This window comes from Sorex fumeus, unplaced genomic scaffold, assembly GCF_029834395.1.
Source record: "Sorex fumeus unplaced genomic scaffold, SorFum_2.1 ptg000029l, whole genome shotgun sequence".
Taxonomy (NCBI): domain Eukaryota; kingdom Metazoa; phylum Chordata; class Mammalia; order Eulipotyphla; family Soricidae; genus Sorex; species Sorex fumeus.
The window spans coordinates 11,030,366-11,050,333 of record NW_026606086.1 but is presented as its reverse complement, the minus strand read 5'-3'; the positions used below and the strand labels follow the sequence as shown (position 1 = coordinate 11,050,333).

The window sequence follows — 19,968 nt, the reverse complement described above, 5'->3', positions numbered from 1 at the left end:
TGGACTGCACTGCCACATTTGTGGCCATCGTGAGACACTCCCTACCCATTCTCCGTAAGTACCACACCACATTTGATGGGGTTCAAATAATAGGCAACAAATCATAGAGGGAAATATATTATAAATATGCATATATACATATTTTCAGATTATATATATATGAAAGCTCACATAACTTTAACAACATGTTAGTTATATTCTAAAGAATGTCTTAATGGTGGCTGCCAAAATAGAACAATCTTCACACTGTTTCCTCTATGGATACTCTTTTGAAGGATTTTCATAACAGACAATACGCAATATATTATTTTGTGCTTTGGGACAGGAATTGGGGCTTGGGAAAGTGACATCCCAAATTTGGTGGTGGGAAGGTGTAATGGTGGTGGGATTAGTGTTTGAATATTAAATGTAATCAAATATTGTGAACTACCTTATAAAACAACAACAACAAAAAAAATAAAAAAGATTCAGTCCTGTCCGGATCCATCCAGGTTCAAGGGAAGGGATCCATCATACAACTTAGTGTAGAGTTATGTTTGTAACTTTTAACAAGTGGATTCAGGTTTTAGGAAGCCAAGAAGAAGAAATTCTTTTGGAGCAGAAGGCAGTTAGGGGAGTTCAAAAGGAGGACAGGTAGGTAATCATTCACCAAGGTAAAACATGTAGTGGTTGCTACTTTCATTATTTCTTATTTTCCTTCTAAGATTATTGTTAGAGTCCATTCTTGTGTTGATACCTGTCTTGTCCCCTTTAACCCTGCTTATCTCTCAGCGTTTCTTCATCAAATTTTAATTTATTCTTAGTTTGGGATCACTGATGACACACTCATTGCCTTATAACCTTTCAATCTCCTAGCCATCGTTTTCTGGGTGACATTTACCTGCACACCTCCTAGGTTGCTGCTTAAGTGACTGGAGATATAGAAGAGCGATAGATAGATAGATAGATAGATAGATAGATAGATAGATAGATAGATACATAGATAGATACATAGATAGATACATAGATAGATAGATAGATAGATAGATAGATAGATAGATAGATTGACTTTCACATGCCCGACCCAGATCCAATTTCTGGCTCCCCACAGGGTCCCCTAAGCAGTATAGGAGTGATCCTTGACCGCAGAGCCAGGAACAAGCCCTGTGCACAGGCCTGTATGGCTCAAAAACAAAGCAAACAAAAGTAAAACATGAGCAGAAGATAGATTTATTCCCTTTTGCAACAAGGTAGATGGAATAGGAGGGATTTTTGCTAATTAATCAGAGGGGAAAACAATATGGGGGAGATAATCATTTTACTCATCTGTGGGATATAGAGAAGAGAGAAGACAAGACCAAGGGTAGGCACGTCCCTGGAACGAACTCCAGGCTGAGGTTATGGAAGGAGAGAATGAGACTCACAGCAGGGAGAGGGCTCCATAAACAGTGGTAGGTTAGAGTAGCAACTATTTTTAACAGTACAAGACAAACTTATGAGGTATATGCAGTCAGAGGTTGCATATCAAAATAATTACTTTGATGAATTACACGAGATACTTAAATTCACTTCTATAATTGGAATTTCAACTGTGTACAACATAAACTCTGTTACCCTGTATAGACCAGTATAGAGAACGATAACAGTTATTTATGTATGGCATCTTAAGTTGGAATCTACTTCATATTATATTTTAGTATTTGTCTGCTTCTATGATGCCTGCTGCCTGTTGTATCTCAGATAGTACCAATAAGTCAGAAAAGCCTCACAATTAACAAGATTGCAAATGCCTGCGCTCAGAGTCAGCTGTTACTTTACTTGTACATTTCACATAGCACTGGAGCACTGCCCTCCTGTTCATCAATTTGCTCGAGCAAGCACCAGCAACGTCTCCATTGTGAGACTTGTTGTTACTGTTTTTGGCATATTATATATGCCACGGGGAGCTTGCCAGGCTCTGCAGTGTGGGTGGGGTATTCTTGGTAGCTTGCCGGGCTCTCCAAGAGGGATGTAGAAATAGAACCTGGGTTGGTTACATGCAAGGCAAACGCCCAAACTGCTGTGCTATCACTCCAGCTCACATCTCACATATGAAACATGAAAATTAAATAAATTATAAATATGAAACCTTAAAATTGAATAGAATATTATCTAGAAATAGTGTCTCATTGAACATAGGATGAAACTGAGTCCCAGAGAAATCAGGCAATTCACCAAGTGTTCTAGTAATACTTTGATATAATGATTTTAGATTCCTCCACAATGTTTTTCTAAGACATATATATATACATATATATACACATATAAAGAATAGGTTTATATTGCTATCTCAAAAATAGTCTTTTTACCTTCAAAAATATTACATTATCCCAATTCATACATACAAATTCTTGGAAACTTTTTAGGGCTAATAATGATTTCTAATATTAATTTTTAAGATGCCTGATTTTTAAATATTGTTTTAAGTTTTGGAATGGAGTACAGTTTATTTTTCTTGAGACAATAGAGTACTTGTGAAGTAAAATTTGAAAACTGAGGGAAAAAATAAAACATTTCTCTACATAAAAATTCAGTTTAGGGATGTATATGTGTACATGTCAAATATTTTAGCTTGAATAAGGAGTCTTATAACAGAATTTATATTTACTGATAAAACAAAAGATATGTGTTTTATAGTATAAGTTTAAAATAGTTTGTCATTACCTTGAGATTATGATTCACACTTAAAACATTTTAATATATTCTTAATCTTATTGCAATGAAATTCATCAATTTTCAAAATTGTGTACTCACTGATTTAGAACAGGTGTGTAGGCTGTTTTATCCTCATCAATGATAGTGACCATTAGTGTAATAAGTTGTGGCCAAAAATCCAAATTTTTGGTAGTTGGTCCTTGATCTTCTTTAGGGATTTCCTGTTTCTTACTCTGCTCACAAGTTCACAGGACATGCAAAAGAAAAGTTGAAATATTAAGATTTTAGTTAAATGTCACTAATGGAGAGAAATGTCAGAGTTATGTGGTAATGGAAATACTCTAAGATTATATATTCTAGTTTCAGTGAAATCGTATCACCCTGCTGAACCCCCCTCTTGATATGGATGATTACTTCTTTGTAGAATGGTGAGATCCTGGTAGGGAATCCATAATACAGCTCATGGAGGATCCTGATGTATTGAGTTTGAACGTCCTGTTTGGCTAGGGCTTCGATGACCACTTCAGTCTCAATAGAATCAAAGGCCTTCTTTAAATCAATGAACATTAGACAGAGCAGCATCTTGAACACTCAAGAAACTTCAGTGAGCTTGGTTATTGTGGGACTATGGTCAATTGTGCTGAATCCATTGCAGAACCCGGCTTGCTCGCATGGTTGTCCTTCATCTAGTGTTCTGCCAATCCTATTCAGGATGACTCGAGTGGACAGCTTGTAGACGACAGAGAACAGGCAGATTTGGCGATAGTTGCCAATGTTGTGGATCTCTCCCTTCTTGTACCATAGTACAGTCCTTCTGGTTTTCCAGTGGGCTGGAAGCTTGCATTCAGACAAGTAGCGTGTGAAAAGCCGAGCCAGCATATTGATGAGTACCAGCAGTAGATTCTCTAGATGTTTGGGTCTGATCTTGTCTGGGCCAGGTCCTGTTTGCTTCTTTACTGACGAAATGGCATGTCAGATTTCGGAAGGGAGAACGTTAGAAACGACATATTCATCCGGTGGAATTTGGTATGTGGGCAGGTGGACTTGGCTATCAGGAGATCTGAGAAGTCATGGATAATCTTCTTCATTGCCCTTCTGGAAGATGTGATAGATCCATCAGGCCATTGGAGGGCAGTCATCTTGGTCTTGCAGTTGGCGAAGGACAGACAGGCGATGCAAATGCTTTTCCCGGCTTCTGCCGCATCTGCCCAGCACTTGCGCTCTTCTCTCTTTCAGGTCTTCCTTTATCAAAATTCACCGAAACCCTTCAGTGCCACCCTCAAGAACATCATGAGACAACTGGAATCGGAAGGAATGGGAGTGAAGATAGATGGTCGGCAACTACACCACCTCCGCTTTGCTGATGACATCTCTCTAATAACACCAAAGATTAGCCAAACAGCATAAATGCTGGCAGACTTCAACCATGAGTGTGGAAAGATTGGACTATGGCTGAATCTCATGAAGACAATGTTTATGAGAAATGGTCTCATTCCTGATGCTCCATTCACTCTCAATAGAACGACCATCTCCGAATGCAACAATTATGTGTACCTAGGTCGAGAAGTCAACATGATGAATGACCTGGCACCTGAGTTGCACAGGAGAAAAAGAGAGACTTTGAATGACTTCAAGAGTGTTGAAGAAATAGCTAAGAGGTCGAAGAACCTTTGGCTCCAGGCACATCTCTTTGATTCCACTGTTCTTCCTGCATTAACATATGTCTCAGAGACCTGGGCCCTAGGAAAACAGGATGAGAACGCTATTCGGGTTTCCCAAAGAGGAATCAAAAGAGATATGATTGGAGTATCATGTTTCACCCAAGTGAGAGAAAGAATCCGGAGTTCCGACCTCCGTTGAGAGTCAAGAATCAGGGATGCTGTCTCGTTTGCCAAGGCATCGAAAATCGCATGGGCTGGACACATAAAGCAATTTGAAGACGACCGCTGGACTAGAGCTGTTGCTGACTGGATTCCATGCGACGTCAAAAGACCACATGGCCACTCACCTATGAGATGGTCTGACTTCTTCGTCAAGACCCTGAATGACTGGTTTGAGCCTCTTTGTGTTCCTAGAATGAATAGACACCATTGGGCTACACTAGCACGCGACAGGGACAAATGGAGACGTTTCTGGTGCCTGCTTGAGCAAATTGATGAGTAATTGAATGTCAAGTGATCAAGTGATATATATTCCGAGGAAAACACTTAAATTATGCATGTAGAAGTTGCAAGGGGGGTAAGATTGTATATTTTTGGCATATTTAACACAATTAAAAATCTCTAATTGTGGTGGATGTGTAATTGAAATTCTATGCTTAAGTCTTATAATAATTAATTTCAATATTTGATAATTATAATATGTTATCATGCATATAATTTCAATTACACATTCACCGAAATTAGAGACTTTTAATTGTATTCAATATGCCAAAAATAGTAACAATAACGGGTCTCATTACCCTGACCCTGAAAGAGCTCCCAATACGCCATTGGGCTACACTATCACACAATTCAGATGAATGGAGATGTTACTTCTGCACGCTCAAGCAAATCTATGAACAATGGAACCACAAGTGACAAGTGATTATAATAACTGTTATAGCAATAATATTGTAATCATATTGTAAACAAAAAATTTCAGTCAATAAATTAAAAAAAATCTCTGAATAAGAGTTTTGGTTCATATGGATTCACTACTAAGTTCCAATGAACTTTCAAAGACTTATTATGCATATTTATCAGCCTTTTACAAAATATTGAAAAGATAAGAATGCTTCCTTATGTCTTATATGAAGCCAACATTACCATAGTACAAAACCATATATAGTACAAAGAAACACAATAAACATTGTCCATGATGAATATTGATGCAAAATCTTCAACAAAATGTTAGAGAACAGGATGCAACAATATACAAAAGAATCATGCACCGAAATCAAGTGGAATTTACTCCAGAGATGCAATAATTATTCAATATATGCAAATAAATTAATAAAATATAACATATCAAGAAAAGAAAACATTAAAATAATAATATCATGTTCATTGCCTCACTGTTCACAATAGCCAGAACCTGGAAGCAACCAGAGTGGCTGAAAACAGAAGACTGGTTAAAGAACCTTTGGTACAGAATTCCAAACAGGTAGAGCCCGCCCCCAAGGGCCTGGGACCCTCTCTGGGCATGCACAGCTAGATCCAACTCCTAGAAAGCCGTTTTTCTCCCCTGATCTGCGCGGGACGGGCATGGAGACCCAGCTCTGGGCAACAAAGCTGAACGGTTCCAATTCCAAACAGGTAGAGCCCGCCCCCAAGGGCCTGGGACCCTCTCTGGGCATGCGCAGCTAGATCCAGCTCCTAGAAAGCCGGTTTTCAATCCCTGATCTGCGCGGGACGGACACGGAGGCCCAACTCTGGGCAACAAAGCTGAATGGCTCCAATTCCAAACAGGCACAGCCCACCCCCAAGGGCCTGGGACCCTCTCTGGGCATGTACAGCTAGATCCAGCTCCTAGAAAGCCGTTTTTCTCCCCTGATCTGCGCGGGACGGGCACAGAGGTCCAGCTCTGGGCAACAAAGCTGAACAGCTCCAATTCCAAACAGGTACAGCCCACCCCCAAGGGCCTCGGACCCTCTCTGGGCATGCACAGCTAGATCCAGCTCCTAGAAAGCCGTTTTTCTCCCCTGATCTGCGCGGGACGGGCACGGAGGCCCAGCTCTGGGCAACAAAGCTGAACGGCTCCAATTCCAAACAGGTACAGCCCGCCCCCAAGGGCCTTGGACCCTCTCTGGGCATGCTCAGCTAGATCCAGCTCCTAGAAAGCCGTTTTTCTCCCCTGATCTGCGCGGGACGGGCACGGAGGCCCAGCTCTGGGCAACAAAGCTGAACGGCTCCAATTCCAAACAGGTACAGCCCGCCCCCAAGGGCCTCGGACCCTCTCTGGGCATGCACAGCTAGATCCAGCTCCTAGAAAGCTGTTTTTCTCCCCTGATCTGCGTGGGACGGGCACGGAGGCCCAGCTCTGGGCAACAAAGCTGAACGGCTCCAATTCCAAACAGGTACAGCCCACCCCCAAGGGCCTCGGACCCTCTCTGGGCATGCGCAGCTAGATCCAGCTCCTAGAAAGCCGTTTTTCTCCCCTGATCTGCGCGGGACGGGCACGGAGGTCCAGCTCTGGGCAACAAAGCTGAACAGCTCCAATTCCAAACAGGTACAGCCCGCCCCCAAAGGCGTCAGACCCTCTCTGGGCATGCGCAGCTAGATCCAGCCCCTAGAAAGCCGGTTTTCACCCCTGATCTGCACGGGACGGGCACGGAGGCCCAGCTCTGGGCAACAAAGCTGAACGGCTCCAATTCCAAACAGGAGACGTTCCCAACACCTCGGTCAGTGCCAGGGACTCTTTCCGGAGCCACGGCCGCTAACGCGGCCACAAAATATTTTCCCACTACGTATGCCATAGGAACCATAAGCTACCTTCTTAGATGGAAACGTCTCTATTTTAGCTCAGCCACTAGAAACACAGTAGCCAATAACTCATAAGCCTATCTTAACTCACACTGCATATCAAGCAGAATAGTAACACTGAACGTGAAGGACTAAACCACACCTCTCAGAATGGTAAAGCAACGCAAAAGCCCACCAAACTTTCATATGGAAGAGTCTAGCCCAGATGACACCAACAGTACTGTAGTGTTAGACAACCTCTCTGACAAGGAATTCAGAAGGGAGCTACTTAGGATGCTTAGGGAATTAAAAGAAACAATGGAAAGCAATGCCAATAGAAGACAAGAGGATCTGAAGGCAGAAATGAGGAAAATGCAATCAGAAATGTCAGACCTGAAAAATCTCGTAGGCGAATTGAAAAGCTCAGTGGAAGGCCTCAGCAGCAGAGTAAGAGCTGCTGAGAACAGAATCAGTGAGCTCGAAGATGAAGTTCAGAGACTCTCCAGAAAAGAGCAGAAAATGGAAAAGAGACTCACAATTCGAAGAAAGAAATCTCTTACAAAGGAGCATCCTTAAAATTCACAGCTGATTTTTCTGATGAAACCCTCATGGCCCGAAAACAGTGGTGGGACATAGTAAAAAAACTCAATGAAATAAATGCCTCCCCAAAAATACTTTTCCCAGCAAGACTCTCATTCATAATAGAAGGAAAAACACACAGTTTCACAGACAAAGAACAGCTCAGGAACTTCATAGACTCAAAACCATGGTTTCAATAACAACTAAATGGGCTACTTTAAGGCAAGAAAGGCCCCTCAAATACACCAAATTTTAACAGAACAATGAGACAAAATCCCATAACAATAATCTCTCTCAATGTCAATGGGCTAAACTCACCAATTAAAAGACATAGAGTGGCAGGATGGATTAGAAAATTGAATCCAACATTCTGCTGCCTGCAAGAAACGCATCTCAATAGTCAAAGCAAACACAGACTCAGAGTCAAAGGCTGGAAAACAATCCTACAGGCAAACAGCTCCCATAAAAAAAGCTGGGGTAGCCATCCTTATATTAGACCACATCGATTTCAGAGTGTGGAAGGTTATAAGAGACAGTGAAGGCCATTTCTTATTGATCAAAGGATCTGTACAACAGGAAGAACTTACAATAATAAATGTATATGCACCTAATGAGAGACCAGCAAAGTACTTAAAACAACTACTCATAGATTTGGAAAAAGACATCAATAGTAACACAATACTAGTGGGAGACTTCAACACTGCTTTGTCACCTCTTGATAGATCAACCAGACTCAAGCTTAGCAAGGACATACTTCATTTGAGGGAAACAATGGAAGAAAGGGAATTAGTAGATATATACAGGACACTTCATCCACAAAAAGCTGAATACACATTCTTCTCAAGCGTACATGGAACATTCTAGAAGATAGACCACATGCTGAGCCACTAAACATGCCTCCATAAAATTAAGAAGGTAGAGATTGTATCAACAATCTTCTCAGACCATAATGAGCTGAAATTAGAAGTAAATCACACACAAAGACAGAAAACTAAATCAAACACCTGGAATTTAAACAGTGCACTATTGAATAATGAGTGGATTAGACAGGAAATCAAAGAGGAAATCAAAAGATTCCTAGAAACGAATGAAAATAAGAACACGAGTTACCAAAACTTATGGGACACAGCAAAGGCTGTGTTAAGAGGAAAGTTTATAGCTCTACAAGCATTCCTCAGGAAGGAGGAGCGAGCACACATAAGTAACCTAACCTCACAGCTTAGGAGCTTGGAGAAGGACCAAAAAAAGGAGCACAACCCGAACAGGAGAAAGGAAATAATAAAACTCAGGGCAGAGATTAATGAGATGGAAACCCAAAAAACAATCCGAAAGATCAATGAAACCAAGAGCTGGTTCTTTGAGAAAATTAACAAGATCGATAAGCCTCTAGCAAAACTCACAAAGAAAGGGAGAGAGAAAACCCTAATAAACCGAATCAGAAATGAAAAGGGGGTCATTACAACAGAAACTACAGAAATTCAGAGGATCCTCAGGGAGTACTTTGAGAAGCTTTATGCCACGGAACATCAAAACCTCGAGGAAATGGATAAATTCCTAGACTCCTACAGACTCCCAAGGCTGAACCAAGAAGACCTGGAATACCTGAACAGACCTATCACCATCAAGGAAATTGAAATGGTAATAAAAAATCTCCCCAAGCACAAAAGTCCTGGCCCGGATGGATTCACTAGTGAATACTTCCAAATCTTTAAAGAGGACTTACTCCCAATGCTCTTTAAGGTTTTCCACGAAATTGAAATATCAAAAACACTTCCGAACAGTTTCTACGAAGCAAATATCACACTGGTACCAAAAGCAGACAGAGATACCACAAAGAAAGAGAATTACAGACCGATATCCCTGATGAACACAGATGCAAATATCGTTAACAAACTACTAGCAAATAGAATCCAACTACTCATCAAAAAGATCATACACCATGACCAAGTAAGATTCATCCCAGGGATGCAAGGATGGTTTACCATTCGAAAATCAATCAACATAATCCATCATATCAACAAAAGAAAAGATAAAAAGCATATGATTATATCAATAGATGCAGAGAAAGCATATGACAAGATCCAGCACCACTTTATGATGAAAACCCTAGCCAAAATGGGTATAAGAGGGGACCTTCCTCAACATAATTAAAGCCATCTACCACAAGCCTACAGCAAGCATCATCCTCAATGGGGAAAAACTGAGAGCCTTCCCTCTAAGATCAGGGACGAGACAAGGATGCCCACTCTCTCCACTGCTGTTCAATATAGTACTGGAAGTACTTGCAATAGCGATTAGGCAAGAAAAAGATATTAAGGGCATTCAGGTAGGAAAGGAAGAAATCAAGCTCTCACTATTCGCAGATGATATGATACTCAGAGAACCCAATAACCTCCACCAAAAAACTCCTAGAAACAATAGACTCGTATAGTAAAGTTGCAGGTTATAAAATCAATACCCAAAAGTCCATGGCTTTCCTATACGCAAACAGTAAGAGAGAAGAAAGCAACATGAAAAAAAACAATCCCGTTCACAATTGTGCCCCAGAAAATCAAGTACCTAGGAATCAGCTTAACTAAGGAAGTAAAGGACCTGTACAAAGAAAACTACAAAACACTACTTCCGGAAATAAAAGAGGACATGAGGAAATGGAAAGATATCCCCTGCTCATGGGTCGGGAGACTTAACATTGTCAAAATGGCAATACTACCGAAAGCATTGTATAAATTCAATGCAATCCCTATAAGGATACCCATGACATTCTTCAAGGAAATGGAGCAAACACTCCTGAAATTTATATGGAACAATAAGCCCCCACGAATAGCTAAAGCAATTCTTGGGAAAAAGAAAATGGGAGGAATCAACCTCCCAAACTTCAAACTGTACTACAAAGCAGTAATAATTAAAACAGCATGGTACTGGAACAAAGGCAGAACTGCAGACCAATGGAACAGGGTTGAATACACTGACATCTCCCCTCAATCATATGATCATCTAATCTTTGATAAAGGTGCAAGTAATGTGAAGTGGAGTAAGAAAAGCCTCTTTAATAAATTGTGTTGGCATCACTGGACGGCTACATGCAAAAAAAAAATGGGCTCAGAACTCTGCCTAACACCATGTACAAAAGTAAGATCAAAATGGATTAAAGACCTCAACATCAGACCAGAAACCATAAGGTACATTGAAGATAAAGTTGGCAAAACCCTCCATGACATTGAAGCTAATGGCATCTTCAAAGATGCCACGCCACTGGCCGAGCAAGTGAAAACAGAGATAGATAAATGGGACTATCTTTAACAAAGAAGCTTCTGCACCTCCAAAGAAACAGTGACCAAAATACAAAGATAGTCTACAGAATGGGAAAGGATATTCACCGAATACACATCTGACAAGGGGTTGATATCCAGGATATACAAAATACTGGTTAAACTCCACAAGAAGAAAACATCCAACCCCATCCAAAAATGGGGCAATGAAAGGAACAGAAACTTTCTCAAAGAAGAAATCCGAATGGCAACAAAGCACATGAGAAAATGCTCTACATCATTAATCATCAGGGATATGCAGATCAACACCACAATGAGATACCATCTCACACCTCAGAGACTGGCCCACATTCAAAAGAACAAAAGCAACCGATGCTGGCGTGGATGTGGCGAGAAAGGGACACTTCTTCACTGTTGGTGGGAATGTCCACTGGTTCAGCCCTTCTGGACAACAGTATGGACGATTCTCAAAAAATTAGAAATTGAGCTCCCATTTGACCCAGCAATACCACTCCTGGGAATATATCCCAGAGAGGCAAAAATGTATAGTCGAAGTGACATCTGCACTTGTTTGTTCATTGCAGCACTCTTTACAATAGTCAGAAACTGGAAGAAACCTGAATGCCCAAGAACAGATGACTGGTTAAAGAAACTTTGGTACATCTACACAATGGAGTACTATGTAGCTGTTAGAAAAGATGAAGTCATGAAATTTACATACAAGTGGTACAATATGGAAAGTATCATGCTAAGCGAAATGAGTCAGAAAGAGAGGGATAGACATAGAAAAATTGCATTCATATGGGGGATATAAAGTAACAAAATATGAGATTAATACCCAAGAATAGCTGAGATCAGCACCAGGAGGATTACTCCATAACTTAGAGGCCAGCCGGGTATCCTAGAGGAAAGGGCAGTTCAGATAGAGAAGGGAGCACCAAATAAAGGATGTTTGGAGGATCCTCCCAGGAGAGGAGATGCATGTCGAAAGTAGACTATGGACTGAACATGTTTGCCACTCAATGCCTCTTTTGCAGACCACAACACCCAAAAGGAGAGAGAGAACACAGGGGATTGCCCTGCCACAGAGACAGGGGGGGATGGGGGGATGGGGGTGGGAGGGATATTATCCATGGTGGTGAAAAATGTTCACTGGTGGAGGGATGGGTATCTGATCATTGTATAATCGAAACCCAAGTACAAAAAATTGTAAATCTACAACTGTAAAAAAAAAAGAAAGAAACAAACAAACAAAAAGAACGTTTGGTACATCTGCACAATGGAATACTATGCAGCTGTTAAGAAAGATAAAGTCATGAAATATGATTATAACTGGATGGAAATGGATAGTATCATGCTATGTGAAATGAGTCAGAAAGAGGACAGACATAGAATAACTGCACTCATTTGTGGAAAATAAAATAATATTGTATGAGAGCAACACCCAAGGACACTAGAGACAAGGGCTAGGAAGATTGCTATTTGGTTGGAAACTTGCCTCAGGAGTTGTGGGAGAAGACAGATGGGATAGAGAAGGGATCACTAAGTCAGTGATGGTTGGATGGATCACTCGGGATGGGAGATGTGTGCCAAAAATAAATAAAGGACCAAACATGATGGTCTCTCAGTGTATGTATTGCAAACGATAATGCCCAAAAGGAGAGAGTCTCAGTATATGTATTACAAACGATAATGCCCAAAAGGAGAGATAGAGAGGGGAGGGAGGGAGGGAGAGAGAGAGAGAGAGGGAGAGAGAGAGAGAGAGAGAAACCATCTGCCAGAGGGGCAGGCGTGGGGGAGTTGGGGGTGGAGGGAGGGATACGGGATATTGGGGACATTGGTGGTGGAAAATGTACACTGGTGGAGAGATGGGTGTTTGATCATTGTATGACTGAAACTCAATCATGAAAACTTTGTAACTGTATCCCACGGTGATTCAATAATAAAAAATCATAATATCATATTATTAAATGTGATACAAGTTTGAACAAGATTTGACATCCATTCATGATAAACAGCATCAACAAAATAGAGACAGAAAGAGCATCCCTAAAGATAGCAATGGCCATTTGCAACAAATCCAAGTTAACATAATATTCTATAATAAAACCTGGGAGCCTTCCTTCTAAGATCAGGTACAAAGAAAGGAAGCCCACTTTCTCCATTAACGTTTAATGCACTTTCGAAAATCCTTTCCACATTATCAGGCAAGAAAAATAAATCAAAGGGATTCAAATCAAAAGGGACTTAAAACTATTACCATTTGTAGATGGGATGGCACTATATATATAAATTCTTAAAAAGTCTGCTAAAAATCTACTAGAAACAATAAGTTAATGTGCAAAGTATCAGGCTACCAAATTAAAGCACAAAATTTGATGCATTTTTATATGCAAGTAATAAGCTAAAAGTTTAGGAAATAATAAAAATAGACAACCACATTTATAAGTGTCCAAAACCAGAGAGATCATACAGCAGATGAGTGATTTCCTTGTGTGCTGCTGACATGGGTTTGATCCCTAGCCCAACATGTGATTCTCCCAAGCACCATCAAGAGTGGTTCCTGGATACAGGATCAAGAGTAAGCCATAAGTAAATAAATAAAAAAATAAATAAAATGGTATCGCAAACATCTAAGAATCAACATTTTAAATTTACTTTTTAATTTTTGAAACTTTCAAATTATCATTTTATAATAGTTTATATTCATGTTCCTGTTTCTAGATTTTTTTTGTTTATTTTTGGGCCACACCCAAAAAATGCTTAGGGCTTTGCTCCTGATTTGATGAAGTCAGGAATTATTTCTGGTGGAACTTTAGGGACAATACTGGGTGCCAGGATTGAACCCAGGTTGCCTGTGTGCAAGGCAAGCACCCTACTCACTGTACTGTCTCTTTAGCACCTGAGTTTCTAGTATTGATGTACAAAATTACTGTACACCCCACCACTGAAGTGCTCACACCCACCTCCTCCATGGCACTTCAACCATATATTCTCTCTTGTAAATTTTCCTTCTCTTTTGTCCCTCTCCCCACTATTAATTGACAATTAGGGTTTTAATGCATATTGTTACCTTCCTTACTACTACCACATGCACAAAAATTTTCACTATGTTCCTTGCTACTTCCTGTAAAGCAAGTATCCCCTCACACCCCCCAAATTCTGGCTCTCTTAGGATTATGGTATTGAGTTTTTTTAATAATTGATGTTATCTATGGAAGATGAAATATTTATATGCCTAGACTATGGGTCACTACTAAAAAAAATAGAACTGGCGACCCTAAAATTACAAAATGTTTCAAATTCATGGGTTGGACTAACTAAAATCTTAGCTAAAGCATTTCACTGATTAATGAAATCCTCAATCAAAACTCCAATGACATTCTTCAAGCATTTAAGACAAACACTATTAAAATTTTGCAGAATAATAAAGATCACTAACAGCTAAAGCAACTTTGAGGAGAAAGGATGAGTGGTATTGTATTTTTCGACATTGAGTTATAATATACAACTATAGTAGTTAAAACTGTGTGGCATTGGAGTCAAAATAGACTCTCAGGCTAGTGAAACCGAATTCAGAGTCCAAAGATAAACCTCAGGTCTGTGGACAATTAATCTATGAGAAAGAAGGTGGGAGTAGGAAGTGGAACAGGAAAAGTCTCTTCAAATGGGGCTGAGGAAATTTGATATCCATATGAAGAAAATAAAACCTGAAACTATTTTATACCATTCACAGATGTTCAGAAACGGTAATTCAAAATGGATTGATTGAGAACCTCAAAATTAACTCAAAATACATAAAATACAAGGAGGAAAACACAGGCAGATCTCTACGGATACAAACCCCAAAATCATCTTCAGTGATTTCACGTCAGTGTCAGAGAAAACAAATGAACAAACCCCAAGCAGTGGCATTACATCAAGAAGTTTTTGCATGGCAAATAAATTCAGAATAGGGTCCATTTAAATAGAGAAACCCTGCTACATCTACATAATGGAATACTATGCAGCTGTTAGAAAAGACAAAGTCATGAAATTTGTCCATAAGTGGATAGGCTGAAGAACCTGCCATCAGTACTCATCAATACACTGGCTCGGCTTTTCACTCGCTACCTGTCTGAATGCAAGGTTCCGTCCCAATGGAAAACCAGCAGGACCGTACTACTGTTCAAGTAGGGAGACATCCATGACATTGGCAACTATCGCCCGATCTGCCTTTTGTCTGTCATCTACAAGTTGTTCACTCGAGTCATCCTAAATAGGATTGGCAGAACACTAGATGAAGGACAACCATGCAGGCAAGCAGGGTTCCGCAAAGGATTCAGCACCATCGACCATATCCACACAATAACCAAGCTCATTGAGGTTTCTCGGGAGTTCAAGATGCCGCTCTGTTTAACGTTCATTGATTTAAAGAAGGCCTTTGATTCTGTTGAGACGGAAGCGGTCATTGAAGCCCTAGCCAATCAGGGCATTCGAGCCCAATACATCAGGATCCTCCGTGAGCTCTATTGCGGATTCACTACCAGGATCTCACCATTCTACAAAGAAGTGATCGTTGATGTCAAGAGAGGGGTGCGGCAGGGTGATACCATTTCACCGAAACTCTTCAGTGCCACCCTCGAGAACATCATGCGACGACTGGAATGGGAAGGAATGGGAGTGAAGATAGATGGTCGGCAATTACACTACCTCCGCTTTGCTGATGACATTGTTTTAATAACACCAAACATCAGCCAAGCGGCACAAATGCTGGCTGACTTTGACCGTGAGTGTGGAAAGGTAGGACTACAGCTGAATCTCATGAAGATAATGTTTATGAGAAACAGCCTTGTTCCTGATGCCCCATTCGCTCTCAATGGAAGGACCATCTCCGAATGCAACAGCTATGTGTACCTAGGTCGAGAAGTCAACATGACAAATGACCTGGCACCCGAGCTGCGCAGGAGGAAGAGAGCGGCTTGGAACACCTTCAAGAACGTCGAAGAAATAACTAAAAGGACGAAGAACCTCCGGCTCCGGGCACATCTCTTTGATTCCACTGTTCTTCCTGCATTAACATATGCCTCAGAGACCTGGGCCCTACGCAAACAGGATGAGAATGCTATTCAGGTCTCCCAAAGAAGAATAGAAAGAGCTATGCTTGGAATATCACATTTCACTCAAATGAGAGAACGAATCCGGAGTTCTGACATCCGTCGAGGATCAAGGATCAGGGACGCTGTCTCATTTGCCAAGGTGTCGATAATCAGATGGGCTGGTCACGTAATGAGATTTAAAGACGACCGCTGGACTAGAGCTGTTACAGACTGGATTCCAGGGGATGTCAAAAGACCGCGTGGCCGCCCACCTACCAGATGGTCAGACTTCTTCGTCAAGATCATGAACGATCGGTTTGAGGCCCTTCATGTTCCCGGAGCGAACAGATGCCATTGGGCTACACTAGCACGCGACAGGGACAAATGGAGACGTTACTGGCGCCCGCTCGAGCAAATCAACGACTAACGGGAAGTTAAGTGATTAAGTGATTAAGTGAAGTGGATAGGCATGGATAGTTTTATGCTAAGTGAAATGAGTCAGGAAGAGAGGAACAGACATAGAATGACTACACTAATTTGTGGAATACAAAATAACATAGTATGAGAGTAATACCCAAGGACACTAGAGACAAGGGATAGGAAGATTGCTCCATGGTTTTTAGTAGCCTGACTCATGAGCTGGGGGAGAAGGCAGCTTGGAAAGAGAAGGACCACTATGTCAATGATGGTTGGAGGAATCATACAGGAGGAAGATGTGTGCTGAAAATAGACAAAGGACCAAACATGATGAATCTATATGTATTGCAAACCATAATGCCCCAAAGTAGAGAGTAAAAAAAAGATAGTGCCAGTGGGTGGGGTGTGGTGCAGGTGGCCTGGTACTGGGGACATTAGTGGTGGGAAATGTGCACTGGTGTACCGATGTATATTTGATCATTTTATGACTGAAACTCAATAAGGAAATCTTTGTAATTATATCTCATGGTGATTCAATAAAAAAATAAAAAAGAAAGAAAGTAAATAGTACAGTAAGCAGGGTGTTTTCCTTACTTGTGGACGACATGTGTTCAATCTCTGGAACCCCATAAGATCCCTGAGCCCCACCAGAAATAATCATTAAATTCAGAATTAAGTGTGTGCCCTGAGCACTACTGGGTGCAACTCAGAGCAAAAACAAACCCTTAGAATAAAATTAAAATACATCTTTATAAGTGTTATAAAATATTTTACATCATGAATCAGGTAATAATCTAATAAGTGATATAATAATGAAACATCAACATCAAACATCAACAATAACAACAAAACAATCACTGTATCACTGTATCACTGGCATCCTGTTGTTCATTGAGTTGCTCGAGTGGGCACCAGTAACATCTCCATTCGTCCCAGCACTGAGATTTTAGCAGCCTCTCCTTACTCATTCTTCCCAACAGTGCTGTATTGGAGGCTCTTTCAGAGTCAGGGGAATGAGATCCATTACTGTTACTATTTTTAGCATATCTAAGAACAACACAACAATAGCTCCATCAAATAATGGGTCGTGGAGATTATTAGACACATTCCAAAAAAAGACAATATTAATGGAAAATAGGCATAGGGAATTTTCCAGGGTTACTATCAAGGAAATGCAAATAAAAATAACAATAAGGTATCATCTCACACCAATCAAATTGGCATTTACTAAAATGATTGGAAAGAACCAGTGTTGGTAGTTTTGGGATTAAAAAGGAGCCCTCATCCACTGTGATGGGAATTTTTGGTTTAACTTCTAAGAAAAACAGAATGGAGATTACTCAAAACAGTGATCCAGCAATCTCACTTCCCTTAAAACTAAATTAGAAGCATTAATCTGGAAAAATGTATGCACAATAGTGTTTTTCACAGTGTTTAGCCAGGATTAGCAAACAACCTAATGTTCGATAGCAGATGAATGGAACATAAAGTTTGGTATAAATATACAATGGGATACTATGGAACCGTCAGCAAAGATAATGTCATGCAATTGCTGCAATATGAATGGAACTGAAATGTATCATTTTATGTGAAATAAATCAGTGGGAAAAGGAAAATACCAGATGATCCCACTCATCAATGAAATATAGAGAGGCAAAACAAGGGAATAGAGAGCAGTGAACAATGACAAACTCTTGGCCTTACATTTGAAACTGATTACCATGCAGTAGGGGAAATAATGGGTGAAAGAAGATCAGACAATATATTGACATGAAGATATTGGTAGAGTGTTGTGAGCACTTTGCCGGTGATGATGGGGTTCACTAAATTTGAAAATCAATACTGTAAACTTTAGAACAACTGGACTCATGTAATTTAAGTTATAATAAAAACAATGTAAAATACTCAGAAACAGTATATGACTACTCCTGAGTAGTACGTATCTAGGAGATACATACGGAATACTTTCCCTATTCCATAAATGTTGCCTGACCAGCATACTTCTTTATAACACTTCAGATGTGAAGTGAAATTTCTGCCTTTAGATATGTATTTCAGAATGCTTCCACTATCTAAAACAAACCATTACACATATTACGTGGGGATGGGAGAATGATGATGCAGAAAAATATATTTAGTATGATTAATTTCTATTTGTTTTCAAATAAAATAAGATGCTACCTTAATGTAGAGATTTATTTTAATGGGTAAAACTGTCAAGAAAAATAAAAAATTATCAAAATATGTTTCCAAAGATTTATTTCTGGGGAAAAAAATGCTATCAGGATAAACTCTTCTTTGAGTTATCTCCCCAGTTCTTAAGTTAGCTACTTTTAAACATGTATGTTCACTGTTTTATATTTCAGAGATTTTTAATTAAAATAATTAAGATAATAATCTGGACTTACAAGGAAAAAATAAGTTGATTATGTCTGTATTATTAGCAGATAATATGTACAAATGATATAGAGTGCATTAATACGAAATACTACCATTATTAAAGAGTCTTTAATTTAAACAAAACTGTAGTAAAGCCGTAGACAAATAAATCCTGTGAATGTGATAAATACATGTAGAAATAAGATTATGAATATCAGACAGAATTTAAGATCCCACACTTAATGACATCACATCAACATTTTAAAATTTCTTTTCTGCAAGATAGGGCACACTTGGTAATACTCAGGGGTTACTCCTGGCTCTGCACTCAGGAATACCTCCTGGTAGTGGTTAGGGGACCATATGGGATGCTGGGGATTGAACTCCGGTTGGCTGCACGCAAAGCAAACTTCCTCCCTGCTGTAGTGTAGCTCCTGCACACATCAACATTTTTAAAAATGTGATTTCTTATCCAAAGTAGATCAGTGTTGGTTCTTATTGAAAATAGGCTAGGGAGTGCCAATAAATCTCAGACAAGATAAGGTAACAAACATGCTCAACTAAAGTTTGAGACTGGTTGTTCATGTTCATTAATTTGGGAAATTAGCAAGTTGTCTTATTCATAAAAGACCAAATGAATGAATAATGTGTGGAAGATGGGGACTGTATGTGTTTTATTGGACATAAGGGCCTCTCTTCAGAATATATTTTTTAAATAATTATAATAATTCCAACTAGAGAAGTTAATGGTTAAAAAATACATTTTATGAAGAATGAGTATATAAATGAGAAATTTAGTATTAAAGAGATATTTTTAAGTTTTCTTATACCTATGAGAAATTTTGGTGCATGAATCTTGTTCAGATACTAAGGTTGACTTATTTTTAATATAAAATAAAAGCCAGTAAGTTTTAAATAGTCTCTGAAAACCAGAGACACAAAAATGTGTAAATGAAAACAAGTCAAGATGTTAGTTAGAACGTGGATGGGTTTCTGTTATACACCAATGCAAAATTCATTTAGCAAATAAATGTAACTTGAAATTAAAAAAAAAGATGTTAGTTAGAAATCAGAATGACCAGAAAAAAAAAACTACACCAAATTCCTCTTTTGTCAAAAGCAAGGCAGACA

At 39.7% G+C, this 19,968-nt stretch overlaps 1 protein-coding gene across 1 annotated transcript in view; it reads right to left on the bottom strand.

Annotated features, from left to right (window-relative positions):
• Window positions 1–19,968, bottom strand: part of UNC13C (unc-13 homolog C) — a 626,361-nt gene that overhangs the window by 225,984 nt on the left and 380,409 nt on the right. Inside the window, exon 17 of the mRNA XM_056115400.1 lies at window positions 2,773–2,906. Within this exon, the coding sequence (XP_055971375.1) occupies window positions 2,773–2,906 (134 nt within the window). The remainder of the gene's footprint in view (window positions 1–2,772; window positions 2,907–19,968) is intronic.